This window comes from Stegastes partitus, unplaced genomic scaffold (genome assembly GCF_000690725.1).
Source record: "Stegastes partitus isolate 25-593 unplaced genomic scaffold, Stegastes_partitus-1.0.2 Scaffold564, whole genome shotgun sequence".
Classification (NCBI taxonomy): Eukaryota; Metazoa; Chordata; class Actinopteri; family Pomacentridae; genus Stegastes; species Stegastes partitus.
In genome coordinates, this window is record NW_007578295.1 from 140,546 (window position 1) to 152,752 (window position 12,207).

A 12,207-nucleotide genomic window follows, 5' to 3' on the forward strand; every position below is an offset into this window, starting at 1 on the left:
GGTATCGGAAATCAAAAAGAGGTATCAGTCCATCCCTAGAATCTATAATTAATCATAAGAATGAACAATCTTTAAATTCAGACGTGTATATCTCCACTAACACACACACGTTTCTGTTGTGGGAAGAAACGACTCATCGCAGGTTTTAACACTTTTTAGGACGTTTTAACAGTTTTTTGTTTTCCAGGAAGGATTGTTTTGATTTTTGAACATAAAATATTCACATCCATTGAAAACCTTTTTTTTTAAATAAAAATGTTATATCGCTGTTTTTAATCCGGTTGTTTAATTTCTGCAAAACCCCCAAAATCTGCTTCTGACGTGATCACAAGTTCAAACTTTTTCTTGAGGTTTTTGGGATATTCAGGAAATGAAAACTCAGCTCAGGAAGTGTTTGGAGCAGAGCTGTGGGATTTTGCAAACTTCCAGGCGTGAAGTTGAAGTTTTTTACGAAAAACTGAAAAATCTCACAAACTGGGAGAAGCTGTGAGCGAACAGCCATGAAATGAGCCTGTTTCTTTACAGTCCTCATCGTATTGTGTTCCTCAGGCTCACTTACTGTGAACTGTAAGATGCATTCAGTGTTTTTCATAGACGAGGCTGCATGCGGACCAGAACAACGTTTCAGAACAACGTACAGAACTCAGATGAGCGTCCTGCTGGGATGCACTCTGATCACACTGATTCAAGCTGCATCAGCCATTTCTGATTTCTCTGTTTTTAGTTGCTTTTGGGAAAACATCCTCAACAAGCTGAATCTTCCAAACATTGGACATATGGTTGTCTCTGGCTGGGTCAGTGTGCAGCGGGTTCATCAGAACCGGTTCCCTCTGCTGGACTCCAGACTGATGATGGAAGAAACTGAACCAGAGGAGAGTAGCTGTCAGTTGTGAAACCAAAACAATAAGTTCAAAAAGGTCAAGTGGCTGTGTTACGGGTCCATTTAAACCAGAATGTCATCAGGTTTGGACCATTTTGTTGGTACAGACATCGGCTGGTTGTGCTCAGACGTTCACTGTAAGAACTTGTTTAGTTCAATGTTTTAGTGGAAACGGTGCTGGTGTTGGTTCAGAGGTCCTGTCTCAGCAGGTTCTACGCATTTATAGAGAGCCCAGTCTAGAAAATGGTCTGAGTCAGTGTGTATTCCAACTCATTTGACTGAAGACGTCTCAGAACCGGGCTTATACAAAACTAGGAGAAAAAGTAAAATAATCAAGATGAAAGAGCTTTATTCCTGTTTCCTATAGAAATGTTCCAGTTCACACGCTGATGAGAGTCCAGCAGCTTCATCACTGTAGCACAGAGACACATTCACGTCTCCGGCCCGTCTTGGCTCAGTCTGTGGGAATCGGTTGCGGGTCACTGCTCATGGCCTCTTTATTCCTGTTTAGCGGCGGCTCTGACACCTGGCCTGCCGCTCCCTCCCAGCTCCTCATTAATCGCTGCTGATACTAACAGGAAGCGAGCAGCCGGAAAAAAGGGCCATTTGGATGCAACAGTGGCGTTTCAGCCCGACTCTGGACCGGCACAGAGTCAGAACTCACTGTCCTGATCACACAAACGGTTGAACTGTCTTTGTGTTTACAAGTTATGACAAAATGTGTGTGTTTATATACATATATAGATGTATGTATGTAGACTGTTATGTGTGATTGTAGTTATTATGTTTAATGTCAAAACTGGCTGTCGTGAAAAAAAAAGAACAGCAGGTTGTGAAGACTCTGAAGAGTTCATTTTTCAGTCTTGGTCCCATCTTGAGGATCCTGTCTTGGCTCACCCATCCTCAGTCCTGTAGAGCTGCGACGTGTTGGATCGGCACCTCTGACACGGGAGAACTTTGTCTAGCTTTATAGCATTAAGAAGACTTTGACAGCCGGTCTGAAAGTCGTACCAACTCTGTGGTTAGTTTGTTTGGTGTTTGTACTCCTCTGACCTCAGGCTCTCTGGCTGGCATTAGCAGCTTTCTGCCTCATCCACAGTGTTACGATCCCCGAAATGAGCTCATACCAAAGAGACCGAACACAATTCAATAGGCCAAGAGCTGCAAAGAAAATAAAGGTAGACAGGAAATGTGACCAATTAAAGAAAGAATCTACAAAAACATTAGCTAAAGAAAACCCCTCCCATCCATCCATCCATCCATCCATCCATCATCTCTACACCTTAACCCTCACTAGGGGGCGGAGCCTATCCCAGCTGACTCAGGGTGAAGGCAGGTTCACCTGCACGGGGAGAACATGGAGACTCCACGCAGAAAGATCCTGGGTGTCCTGACCAGGACACGATGTGAATAATGCTGCATACATTTACTGCCCGGCTGACTTGGAACCATGTTGCTACCACAACTGGGCTTTTCTAGAAAGTCCTCCAGCACGACTCCACTTCTGTCTGGTGTTCTCCTCCCCCACGCTGCCCAGCCTGCCTGACTAATACACTCCAGTTTGTCCTCCTCCATCTGTAATCCAGGGCTGTAGTAGTGAACTGCTGACATCCTCATCTGGCTTGTGCCTGCTCTGAATGCTGGCTATCTGCTGGCTCCAGCTGTCCCTGTTTGGACGCTGGACACTTGCACTGCGCTTCAGGGAGGACACATTTGATCCCAAGAAGTTTGTCTGTCACAACTATTTCTTCTTTTGCAACGTCTGATTTTTTCTTCACTGCCGTATGTCTCCACACTGCCTCAGAAATAATGCAAGGAATGCCTTCTTTGTAGGTCTGGTGCTGTTAAACACAGGGACCCTGTTACCTGACTACTGTGGGCTCAGTGCTGTGCATGAGGAACCGTCCTCTCACCTGCCCGACACCTGAGGCTGCTCCAGACGGTTGTGAGCACCTTGCATGGCAGCTCTGCCGCTGTGTGTGTGGATGGGAAATATTTTGAAGTGCTTTAAGTCGAGGAAAGCAGTAAATAAGTGCAGAACATTTCTGATTGAGGGGCACATGGTTCTTGTCCATCAGATTATACCACATGATGACGTTTCCCTTTGCCAGCGAAGCAGAGCTGCTGTTAAGTCTCTGTTGGTGTCGGAGCTGCCTCTTAGTTTCCCTCCAAGAAAACACAAAATGACCAACAGGGAAAAACAACAAACTAATCAAATGATCTGTACAAGGCTAAAGGTGAAGCACAACCTGCAGCATGCTGTCAGACAGCCTGTGGTGTCAAACCGAAACCATACGGACAAAAAAAGATTAGGAGAGAAGTTTCACCTCTGAAGACCCCAGCTACAGTTGGATGTGTGTTTTTATTAATAAAAAACATAACAAAAATATTGTTATTTACTATTAATTATTATAGTATTTAAATATATATTTATAAATAATTTAAACAACAACAACAACAATAATAAAATAGTAAAAATAAAAACACATTTTAACAAATGAACTACTGTGGTAATACAACCCAACATGTGATGTCCACGTGGACAGCAGCACCACTTCTACCTTCTTACCCTCACCAGACGTGACTCTGTGCAGCAGGAAGCAGACGTCCTTCAGCGTTACAGAAGCAGGATGCTAACGGCTGGACCGAGCCATGACAAACAGTGTGTCTACTATGTTCAGAGGCGGAAGATACATGGTAGTTTCAGCTCTGCAGGGCGCACAGGATGACACTAGGTGGCGCTAACTAGAGTCATTAGTTGGGACTAATGCTCATCTTGTGTCCACCTCATGTGGAGCTACAGAGCGTCATAGCTGCTACAGTTCTGGTTCTGTACTTGGCCAGTGGTGCTGTGTTTGTCAGCTCATACTTGGATGCATCGACCCATTTGAACTGGACGACAGTGAGCAGGTGTGTGGACCAGAATCTCAGCACACAGTAAAACTGTTGAACTGGTGGCTGACCTGTGTTCATTCATGGCCTTCCTTATTTTAATGCCTTAACAGGAGTCCCATTAGATGTGATTGTCTTCCGTAGTGAGATGTACTTCTACCTCTGTGGCCCGGACTTGGAAGCAGAGCTGTGATCTGCGCTCTTCCTTAAAGCCGCTGAGGGATGAAGCTTTGCTCAGCAGCCCTGTCAGGAGCATGTAAATAATTGAACATGTGTTGGATACACGGTGTTGGCTGTATAGTCTCACCTGGTTTCTGTGCTGTGGTGGGAGGATGGCATGGAGCTTATGGATGTCCGTATGGATGTAGTGACACAAAGAGGTCTCCAGGTAGTGCTGAGGAGCTCCCAGGGTGTTCTGCTGTTTGTAGCAGCTGCTCACAATAAAATGAACATATGGAACGAAAAGCGAGGGGCTGTGTTGGTACGATAAGACAGGATGGCAAGTCTGGCCAGTTTAAATGAGACGGTGAAACACTGCCCAGTATCTTAAAATACTACAGTTTCACTGCCAAGGTAAACAGGAGAACCAGGCTGTTCACTTCAAAGTGATCTGCTGCTGTGTGGCTGCACAGATGTGTTCAGCCAGCAGGACTCAGCCCGTTGGAGGACAGCCTTGTCTTTCTGGTGCTGTGTTGGTGTGCTCGCTGTACCGACACCGGACTGGAATCAGTGATGGACTGCAAGTAGTCACAGCATCAGACTTCATCAGGGAGGCATGTGTGTCCAGAGGCTTCATATTAATCAGAGTCTGAGTATAATGCTGAACACAAGCAGCTCCTGTTGGCTGAACACTGGAAAACCACCCAGTGACACTGTGGGAACCATTTCCTACCAGCGCAGCAGGAAACATGACTGAACCTAGACTGGGATGAGAACTGGTTCTGATGGACAGTGTGCAACAGAAGTGGGTCGGTCCCTGTGCAACATCATTTAAATGTAAAACATTTTAGAAATAACCACAGGTTTTCTAAGTGGATCAGCAGTTATTTGTTCTTATTTAAATAAAAAAGCAGCGTTCGAGATTCACTACAGCGCAGTGAACAGTCGGTTCAGGTGTGTCTCTGTAGAGCCTCCAAAGATGTTCTGTTGGGTTCAGGTCAGGTGACGTTCTCGGCCAGGCCACAGTGTTGATTTCTTGTTCTTTAGACATTCCTGTGTGACTTTAGCAGAGCGCTTTGGATCATTTTCATGCTGGAATATTCCTGTCCTGCCAAGGTTCTGCAGACTGGATCTTCTCAGCCAGTGTTTGGCTCATCCTCAGGCTGTCATGGTGCCGTCTGGACCCGCCAGAACACTCCCATCTCTGTGCTTTGGCCCTCCTCAAGCCAAACGTGACCCAAGCACATCTATCCTGGTCTGACCTGACCACAGAACGTGCTCACAGGGTTCTTTTCCTGTTCTGAAGAAATGTTTGATTCCACATTTTAAGATGAGAAGGGATGAGTCTTTATTAATCCTACAGTGGGGACGTTTGTAAGGCTGCAGCTGCAGAGATAAACATTTAGGAAATAAACTCAGAACATAAAAATAGACCACAATAAACTAAGATAGACATCAACTACAGAAAAACACAGAATTGCACAGATGATTTCATGAATGGAAATATTGGCATAAATATTGAACACATTATTTTCTATATTGCACAGCTTGTGTGTGTGAGTAGATACACACCTGTGTAGTGTGCATGTTCTAGTAAACGTCACATAGCCACAGAGCACGCCTGGATCATGGATGTCATGTGATGTCCTCCACACTGGCTGAGCGTCAGAACTTCTGATTCCCACTGAGCCAAGTGTGAAGGTCCATAAGCTGCTACTTGAACTGGTTGGTGGTGCTTGTAGGACTGAACATTCTACGTGAAAGCTAATATAAAGATGAAGCACTTGACATCTCAGGATGTGCTCACTTCAGCTGTCCACTGTAAGAACAGATGTTTTTCTAACTCCAACCTTTTTGTTTTTGTCTTCTGCAGAAGCACTAATGGACTCAACGACTGCCACAGCAGAGCTGGGCTGGACCATCTACCCGTCACAGGGGGTGAGTGGAACCGAGAAAGACACTTAGAACAATCTGTAAAACATGCAGTGTTTTGTTAGTGTCGCTGCAGATTTGGTAACTAAAATATATGAACCTGATTGACTTCTGGAAAGTCAGAAGACTCAGTGCCTGCTGACTGAAGCAGCTCAGCATCTCACTGCGTCTCGCTGTCAGCCGACCATCTTGTGTTGCTGCTTTGAAACTTTATTGTCTGTCCCAAACAGTGACAGAAGTTCTCCGCTGACGAGGCTCCAACAATAAAAATACAACCAATGAAAACACGCGTCAGACACGAGCTCACAGCCGATAAAACGTTCGGTGTCTGAGTTCATCTAGTTCAGGGTTCTTAGTGCAGTGGGAATAAAGGATGTTTTATAGATGTGTTTGGGCCCAGTGGGACTTTGTGACGTCTGCCTGATGGAAGTAGCTGGAAGGACCGATGGAGGCTGAGAAGGTCGGCCTTCCTGATCACAGGCCGGCTTTCCAGCTCAGAGACATGAGCTTGTGGTGAACCAGTGAGTTTACCGGCCTGGTGAACAATATGGGAGAGTTTGTTGAGTGTTCAGTGGAGAGGGAGCTGTACCAGGATGAGATGTGGGATGTGAGGATGGACTGATGAGTGAGGTGTAGACCAGGGTTAACATTACAGCCTCCGTTTCCTCAGCAGGTGGTGGCGCTGTTGTGCTTTTTTGTAAACTGAATCCGTGTGATTCGCAAATGACGTTAGAAACTTTCAGGAGGACAAGAAAGTCGGGGAAAACGTGCAGAAGAAGACGCTGAAGCACACACACACTAATCCACTTGTGCACACTCAGGAGTCGCTCCGACAGAGTAGCGCCCCGTAGTGGCGACAAGAAGTATTAATGTCTGTAATTAAGTAAAAGTACCAGTGCAGCAATGCTGAATGTAATCTATTACAGGTAGAAGCCCTGCAGTCACAACCCTACACAGGTAGAGAAACATGATCATCAGAACCATGTGAGGGGAACGACAGCGTGTTGATGACTCACATGTTACAGTGAGGGACTGAAAAATAAAAGCCTCTGTCTCTGGATGAGGCAGTTTACAGTCAGCTCAGGGAATCTTCATTCAGGTTTCTTCTTCTCACACCAGCTCACAAGCCCGTCACACAGCAAGGTAAAGGCCTGACAACAAGAAGCCGAACAGATCAGAACCTCCCTGTGGACTACATCAGAGCGAGCAGCAGGATGAACAAAATAAAACCTTTATCAGGAAGGACAAAAAAATAAATAAGCTCAGATGGAAGCAGGCTCAGGGAAGGCCCGAAGGTCTGAACCAGCTGCAGCGTCACTGAGGGACAGTTCAGGTGGTCCTGAGCAAATCTAAGTTTCACAGAGGAACGTTTTCATCCTGACCTTAAAGCACAGAGGGTGTCTGCCTCCAGAACCCAGACTGGGAGATGATCCACAACAGAGGAGCTGATAGCTGAAGGCTCTGCCTCCCATTCTGGTTCTGGAGACTCTGGACCCACCAGTAGACCTGCAGTCTGAGAGTGAAGGGTTCTGTTAGTGTCAGAACTCTGGCAGCAGCATTGTGGATCAGCTAGAGGTTTTTAAGAGAGTTACTGAGACGTCCTGATAATAAGGAACTGAAGAGTTCAGTCCGTCTTCACAAACCTTCATAAACCCACGTCTCCATCGTCTACCTGAGACAACATCCAACTTCACTTCTCTCTATAGTCGTCATTTCTGCTGAGTCAGATCCACTCAGCTCCACTTTGACTGATATACAAGAAAACAACAAAACAAATTTTCTGAAAATCTACAAATTGGGGTTTTCTGTTTCTCTTCACTAGTTGATCAGAAGCTGAAGTTAGATGTCAGAGGCTGAGCAGAAACCAGACTTGAGCTGCTGTGTCTCTGTGTTTCAGTGAATGTACCACTCTAATTGTTCTTTCTGTGCTCTCTTCTAGTGGGAGGAAGTCAGCGGCTATGATGAAAACATGAACACCATTCGAACATACCAGGTGTGCAATGTCTTCGATAGCAGCCAGAACAACTGGGTACGTACCAAGTACATCCGCCGCCGCGGTGCTCAGCGCATCCATGTCCAGATGAAGTTCTCGGTGCGCGACTGCAGTTCCATACCCAACGTTCCTGGCTCCTGCAAGGAGACCTTCAATCTGTATTACTATGAGTCGGACTCGGACATGGCCACTAAATCGTCCCCGCCCTGGATGGAGAACCCCTGGGTGAAGGTGGACACCATAGCAGCTGATGAGAGTTTCTCTCAGGTGGATCTCGGCGGCCGCATCATGAAGATCAACAGTGAAGTTCGAAGCTTTGGACCTGTTTCGCGCAACGGGTTCTACCTCGCTTTCCAGGATTACGGAGCCTGCATGTCGCTTATTGCTGTCCGAGTATTCTACAGAAAATGTCCCCAGATAATTCAGAACGGCGCTGTCTTTGCTGAGACTCTGTCGGGAGCAGAGAGCACCTCTTTGGTCGCAGCCAGAGGAGTGTGTGTTCCCAATGGGGAGGAGGTGGATGTCCCCATCAAGCTGTACTGCAATGGGGACGGAGAGTGGATGGTGCCCATCGGCCGCTGCATGTGCAAAGCCGGGTACGAGGCAGTGGAGAATGGAACCGCCTGCAGAGGTGAGGAGGCCCTCATGCTGCTCTAGACAGCTTCTGTGAATTGTCTTTAAACTGTGGTCTGAACTACTGAACTGTTCAGACCTGCTGAACTTACTCTTACAAAGAAGTGTTGAGTCACAAATCTGGGGACTTTCTGGGAGACCTTCATCTAGTCCTTGAAAGAGTCTCCAGTGTTTTCCAGTGAATGTGGCTGTTTGGACCAATCAGTGAGTGAGAGAGTGAGTCAACCAATCACAGCCAGTCAGAAGCATGAATAAACTGCAAACTGCCAGTGGCTGACCCAACCACATTGAGCTTCTGGTGACGTGATCCTGCATAATTCTAACAGCTCAGTTCAACAGTCTGCACACCAACCGTTCTTAACATGTACAAGACAGCGCTGGCAGTTTGAAGATGCATATATATGAGATTAGAGTTTGTTGACATAAAGCCCGTTAGAGCAGGTTAACTGAAGTTAAGCTTGACTTAAACTTGGTATAAACTGTAATATAATGTATTTACAGTTAGGTCAGGATTTGAACGTGGTTATAGTCCCAATAGAACAGAAAAACTTCCCTCCAGCTTCATTTCAGGGGTTTTAGTAGAATATTGAATTATCTGTTCAGGACTTACAGACATGCTTTGAAACCGTCCCTCCATTCTCACACAGTCAGAAGTAAATGGACGACGAACAACAACACAAACGTAGAGATTGGTTTTATTACTTGGATGTAGATCCTGTGCAGCCGATGACTGCTGGACGTCTGTCCCCAAATACTCATGGTCATCTATTGTTTACATCAGGAGTGTCCAGTCCTGGTCCTGCAGGGCCACAGTCCTGCATGTTCTAGATGTGTCCCTCTTCCAACACACCTGATTCAAATGATCAGCTCATCATCCAGAAGCCTGATAACCATCCTGATCACTGGAATCAGGTGTGTTGGAAGAAGGAAACATCTAGAACATGCAGGACTGTGGCCCTGCAGGACCAGGACTGGACACCCCTGGTTTACATGGTGAAGCATCATCCTGCCAGTTATGTAGCGGTTGACTTAATCTGAGCAGAAGGTGTAGCTCTCTACACTTCAGAGTTCATCCTGCTCCCTTTAAGTCCAGTCACATCATCAATAAATCAATGACCCGGTTTCATGAGCAGCCACACGTGTCCATGCCATCACGCTGCCTCCACCGTGGTTGGTAGAAGAAGGTCGTCTTAGTTTGTTCTGTCCAAAGAATCTTGTTCTCAAACTAAGCAAGTTTTTTTCGATGCCTCTCAGTGGTTCCGTGTCTCCAGAGCTTTGCCTCTTGAGGTAAACCCTCATCCATGTAGGTCACCCTTGACTTTAGACTTTGAAAATGATGCAACGGGCTCACTGGAAGTGGTGCCAGATGTTGTGAAGGGATTATCCTCACCAAGACAACAAACCCATGATCCCCTGCTGCCGTTGTTTTCTGTGATCTTTCAGACCTCTTGGTGCCTAGCTCACCAGTCAGTTGTTGTTTTCTCAGCTTAGTGACAGCCTCTTTCACTTGCATGGACACCTCTTAGGAATGCACGTTGACACTTCCCATGAACACCTGCCAAACACAAGTTTAGGTGTTGGAATCAACTCCAGACCTTTGTTCTCCTTAACTGTCATGAAATAACGAGGTAACGGGCCACAGTGGGACATGGAACTGCTCATCAGCTAATTATAAAAATGGAGGGCCGATGCTAACGTGTCTGTCGTTCTTTAACAGTTATTGCAATGTTCTAGTAAAACCCCTTGACTTACATAGGGTGAAGGTAGGGTACATCCTGGACTCATCACATGACTCACATTCACACCGTCACACGGTGTAGAATCACATCAGCATGTTTCTGGACTGTGGGAGGAAGAACCCGGACAGAACCCACACAGGCACATACGCCACCACATCCAGGAGTGGAACACAAACAGTGGTCCTGGTAGTGGGCTGGAGGGCTGCTGTCATGTTCAGGTGCAGTGACAGATACCTTCCAAGGCCTTCCTGACTTTGTGGTTGTAGCAGCTGTAACCAAACCAGGACGCGTCTCTGCTAAACATGAGCTAGTGAGTTTTATTATGAGATGGGGAAATCTAAGATGTATTTCCTGGGTTATTGCTCTGTCATACCACAACAAAATGAAGATTAAATTCACAGAACTGATCATATGCAGTGTTGCATTGTGGGACGTTTAATCCAGAACACATCAGTGTGGCTCCAGGCACGCTGCTTCACCTCCTGCTTGGTAATATGTGGAACAGCAACATCAATATTCTGCTGCTGTGCTCACGCTGTTGATGCTCACTGTGCACTATATATATATATATATATATGTTTAATTCAAGCACGCTGTCAAGTGTTGTCTCCATGAGCGCTGTCTGGAGGTTGACAGCATACCTTGAATCCTGACGGCTGAAGGGCTGAGGTCAAAGGGGTCCTTGAGGAACACTGCCCCCATGAGGTGGAGTTGGATGTGTTCTGGTTAGGTTTTTAAATTGAGGAGATTCTTTTGTGATTCTTTTGGCAGACGACATAAACACAGTTACAAAAATCAAATAAGCCAGTGATGACAATGAAGGTATGATTACAATCCAGTCCAGACAGCAGCAGAGGTGGAAGCATGAAGTGAACCAATGAGGGCTTCACAGCTGAACGCTGCAGCTCACTGAGGACGCTGAAGGCAGCAGCTTGTGGTTCCATCTGCTGGTCTGGTCCATTGCTAGTAGTCCTGGTTTGTTGTTTGGACTCGTGTACTGTATTGAATGTATTATGAGTTTACATGTTTACTTTCCCCGTCCTCAGATAGTTATTTTTTCGTCATGTTGGTTTACATCCTGCTGTTGTTTGAATCCTCCTGAAGTTACGCTGATGTGAGTCACAGCTTCTTCCTGACGGAGAGCTGCTGGTTGAACTCTCTGTCTGATCGTGTTCACGAGGAACCCACACCTGGCTGTTGTTTTTGACTCTGATCACTTCTTACTGCTCAGCTCTGCTTCGCCCAGCGGCCTAACCGCCATCAGCTTTTACGTCGTCCAGACTCAGCTGCAGCGATGCTCTGGTACCCGCTGGTGAAACATGCAGACTGTAGATGATTCAAGTTGTAAAAGCAGCACCCCTTCACTGGCTGCCTGTACATTTAGAATTGATTCAAAGGTTGTGTTGCTTGTTTCTAAAGCTCCTGCCTTCATCTGCAACCTGCTAACTCCGTATCATCATATAATCATTTCTATAAAGTCACTTTTATGGTTTGACTTTTTTTGCTGTAATTATTGAAATGATTTTATCCAAAGTTCTGGTTCTCATTTACTGTTATTATGATATTTATTTTATAGAACTTAATTTATGTGCTATATAAATAAGGTTTATTATTGTTATTACTAATTAAGACAAATTGTGCTCACAGCTAAATGAGTTGTGTTTATTCAGCTGAAAGTGTAGATGTGTTTTCTGTTTACTGAACTTTTTATATTTTCATCAGTATATAAATTTTAAAACTACTTTTAGAAACATCCTCACTTTATTTTTAGCATCTACAATGTTTGCACAGGGCTATATTCTATTAGGTATATTAGCTTGTACTGACTATTTAGAAGTGATTCTTAAATATAACGACTAAGTAAAAGTGAAAAAGTCACCAGTGAACTCAACACAGGTTTGCAGAGCAGAATCTGAACTGTTCAGGAAAGCAGGAGGTTGCTTCACACACTCCCACTGCTTCTGGCACATAGGTCTTAG

The 12,207-nt window shown here is 45.5% G+C and overlaps 1 protein-coding gene across 1 annotated transcript in view; it reads left to right on the plus strand.

Moving 5' to 3' along the window:
* LOC103362253 (ephrin type-B receptor 2-like) overlaps nt 1-12,207 on the plus strand; it is a 33,765-nt gene that overhangs the window by 13,876 nt on the left and 7,682 nt on the right. Inside the window, exons 2-3 of the mRNA XM_008288553.1 lie at nt 5,805-5,869; nt 7,803-8,487. Of these exons, the coding sequence (XP_008286775.1) occupies nt 5,805-5,869; nt 7,803-8,487 (750 nt within the window). The remainder of the gene's footprint in view (nt 1-5,804; nt 5,870-7,802; nt 8,488-12,207) is intronic.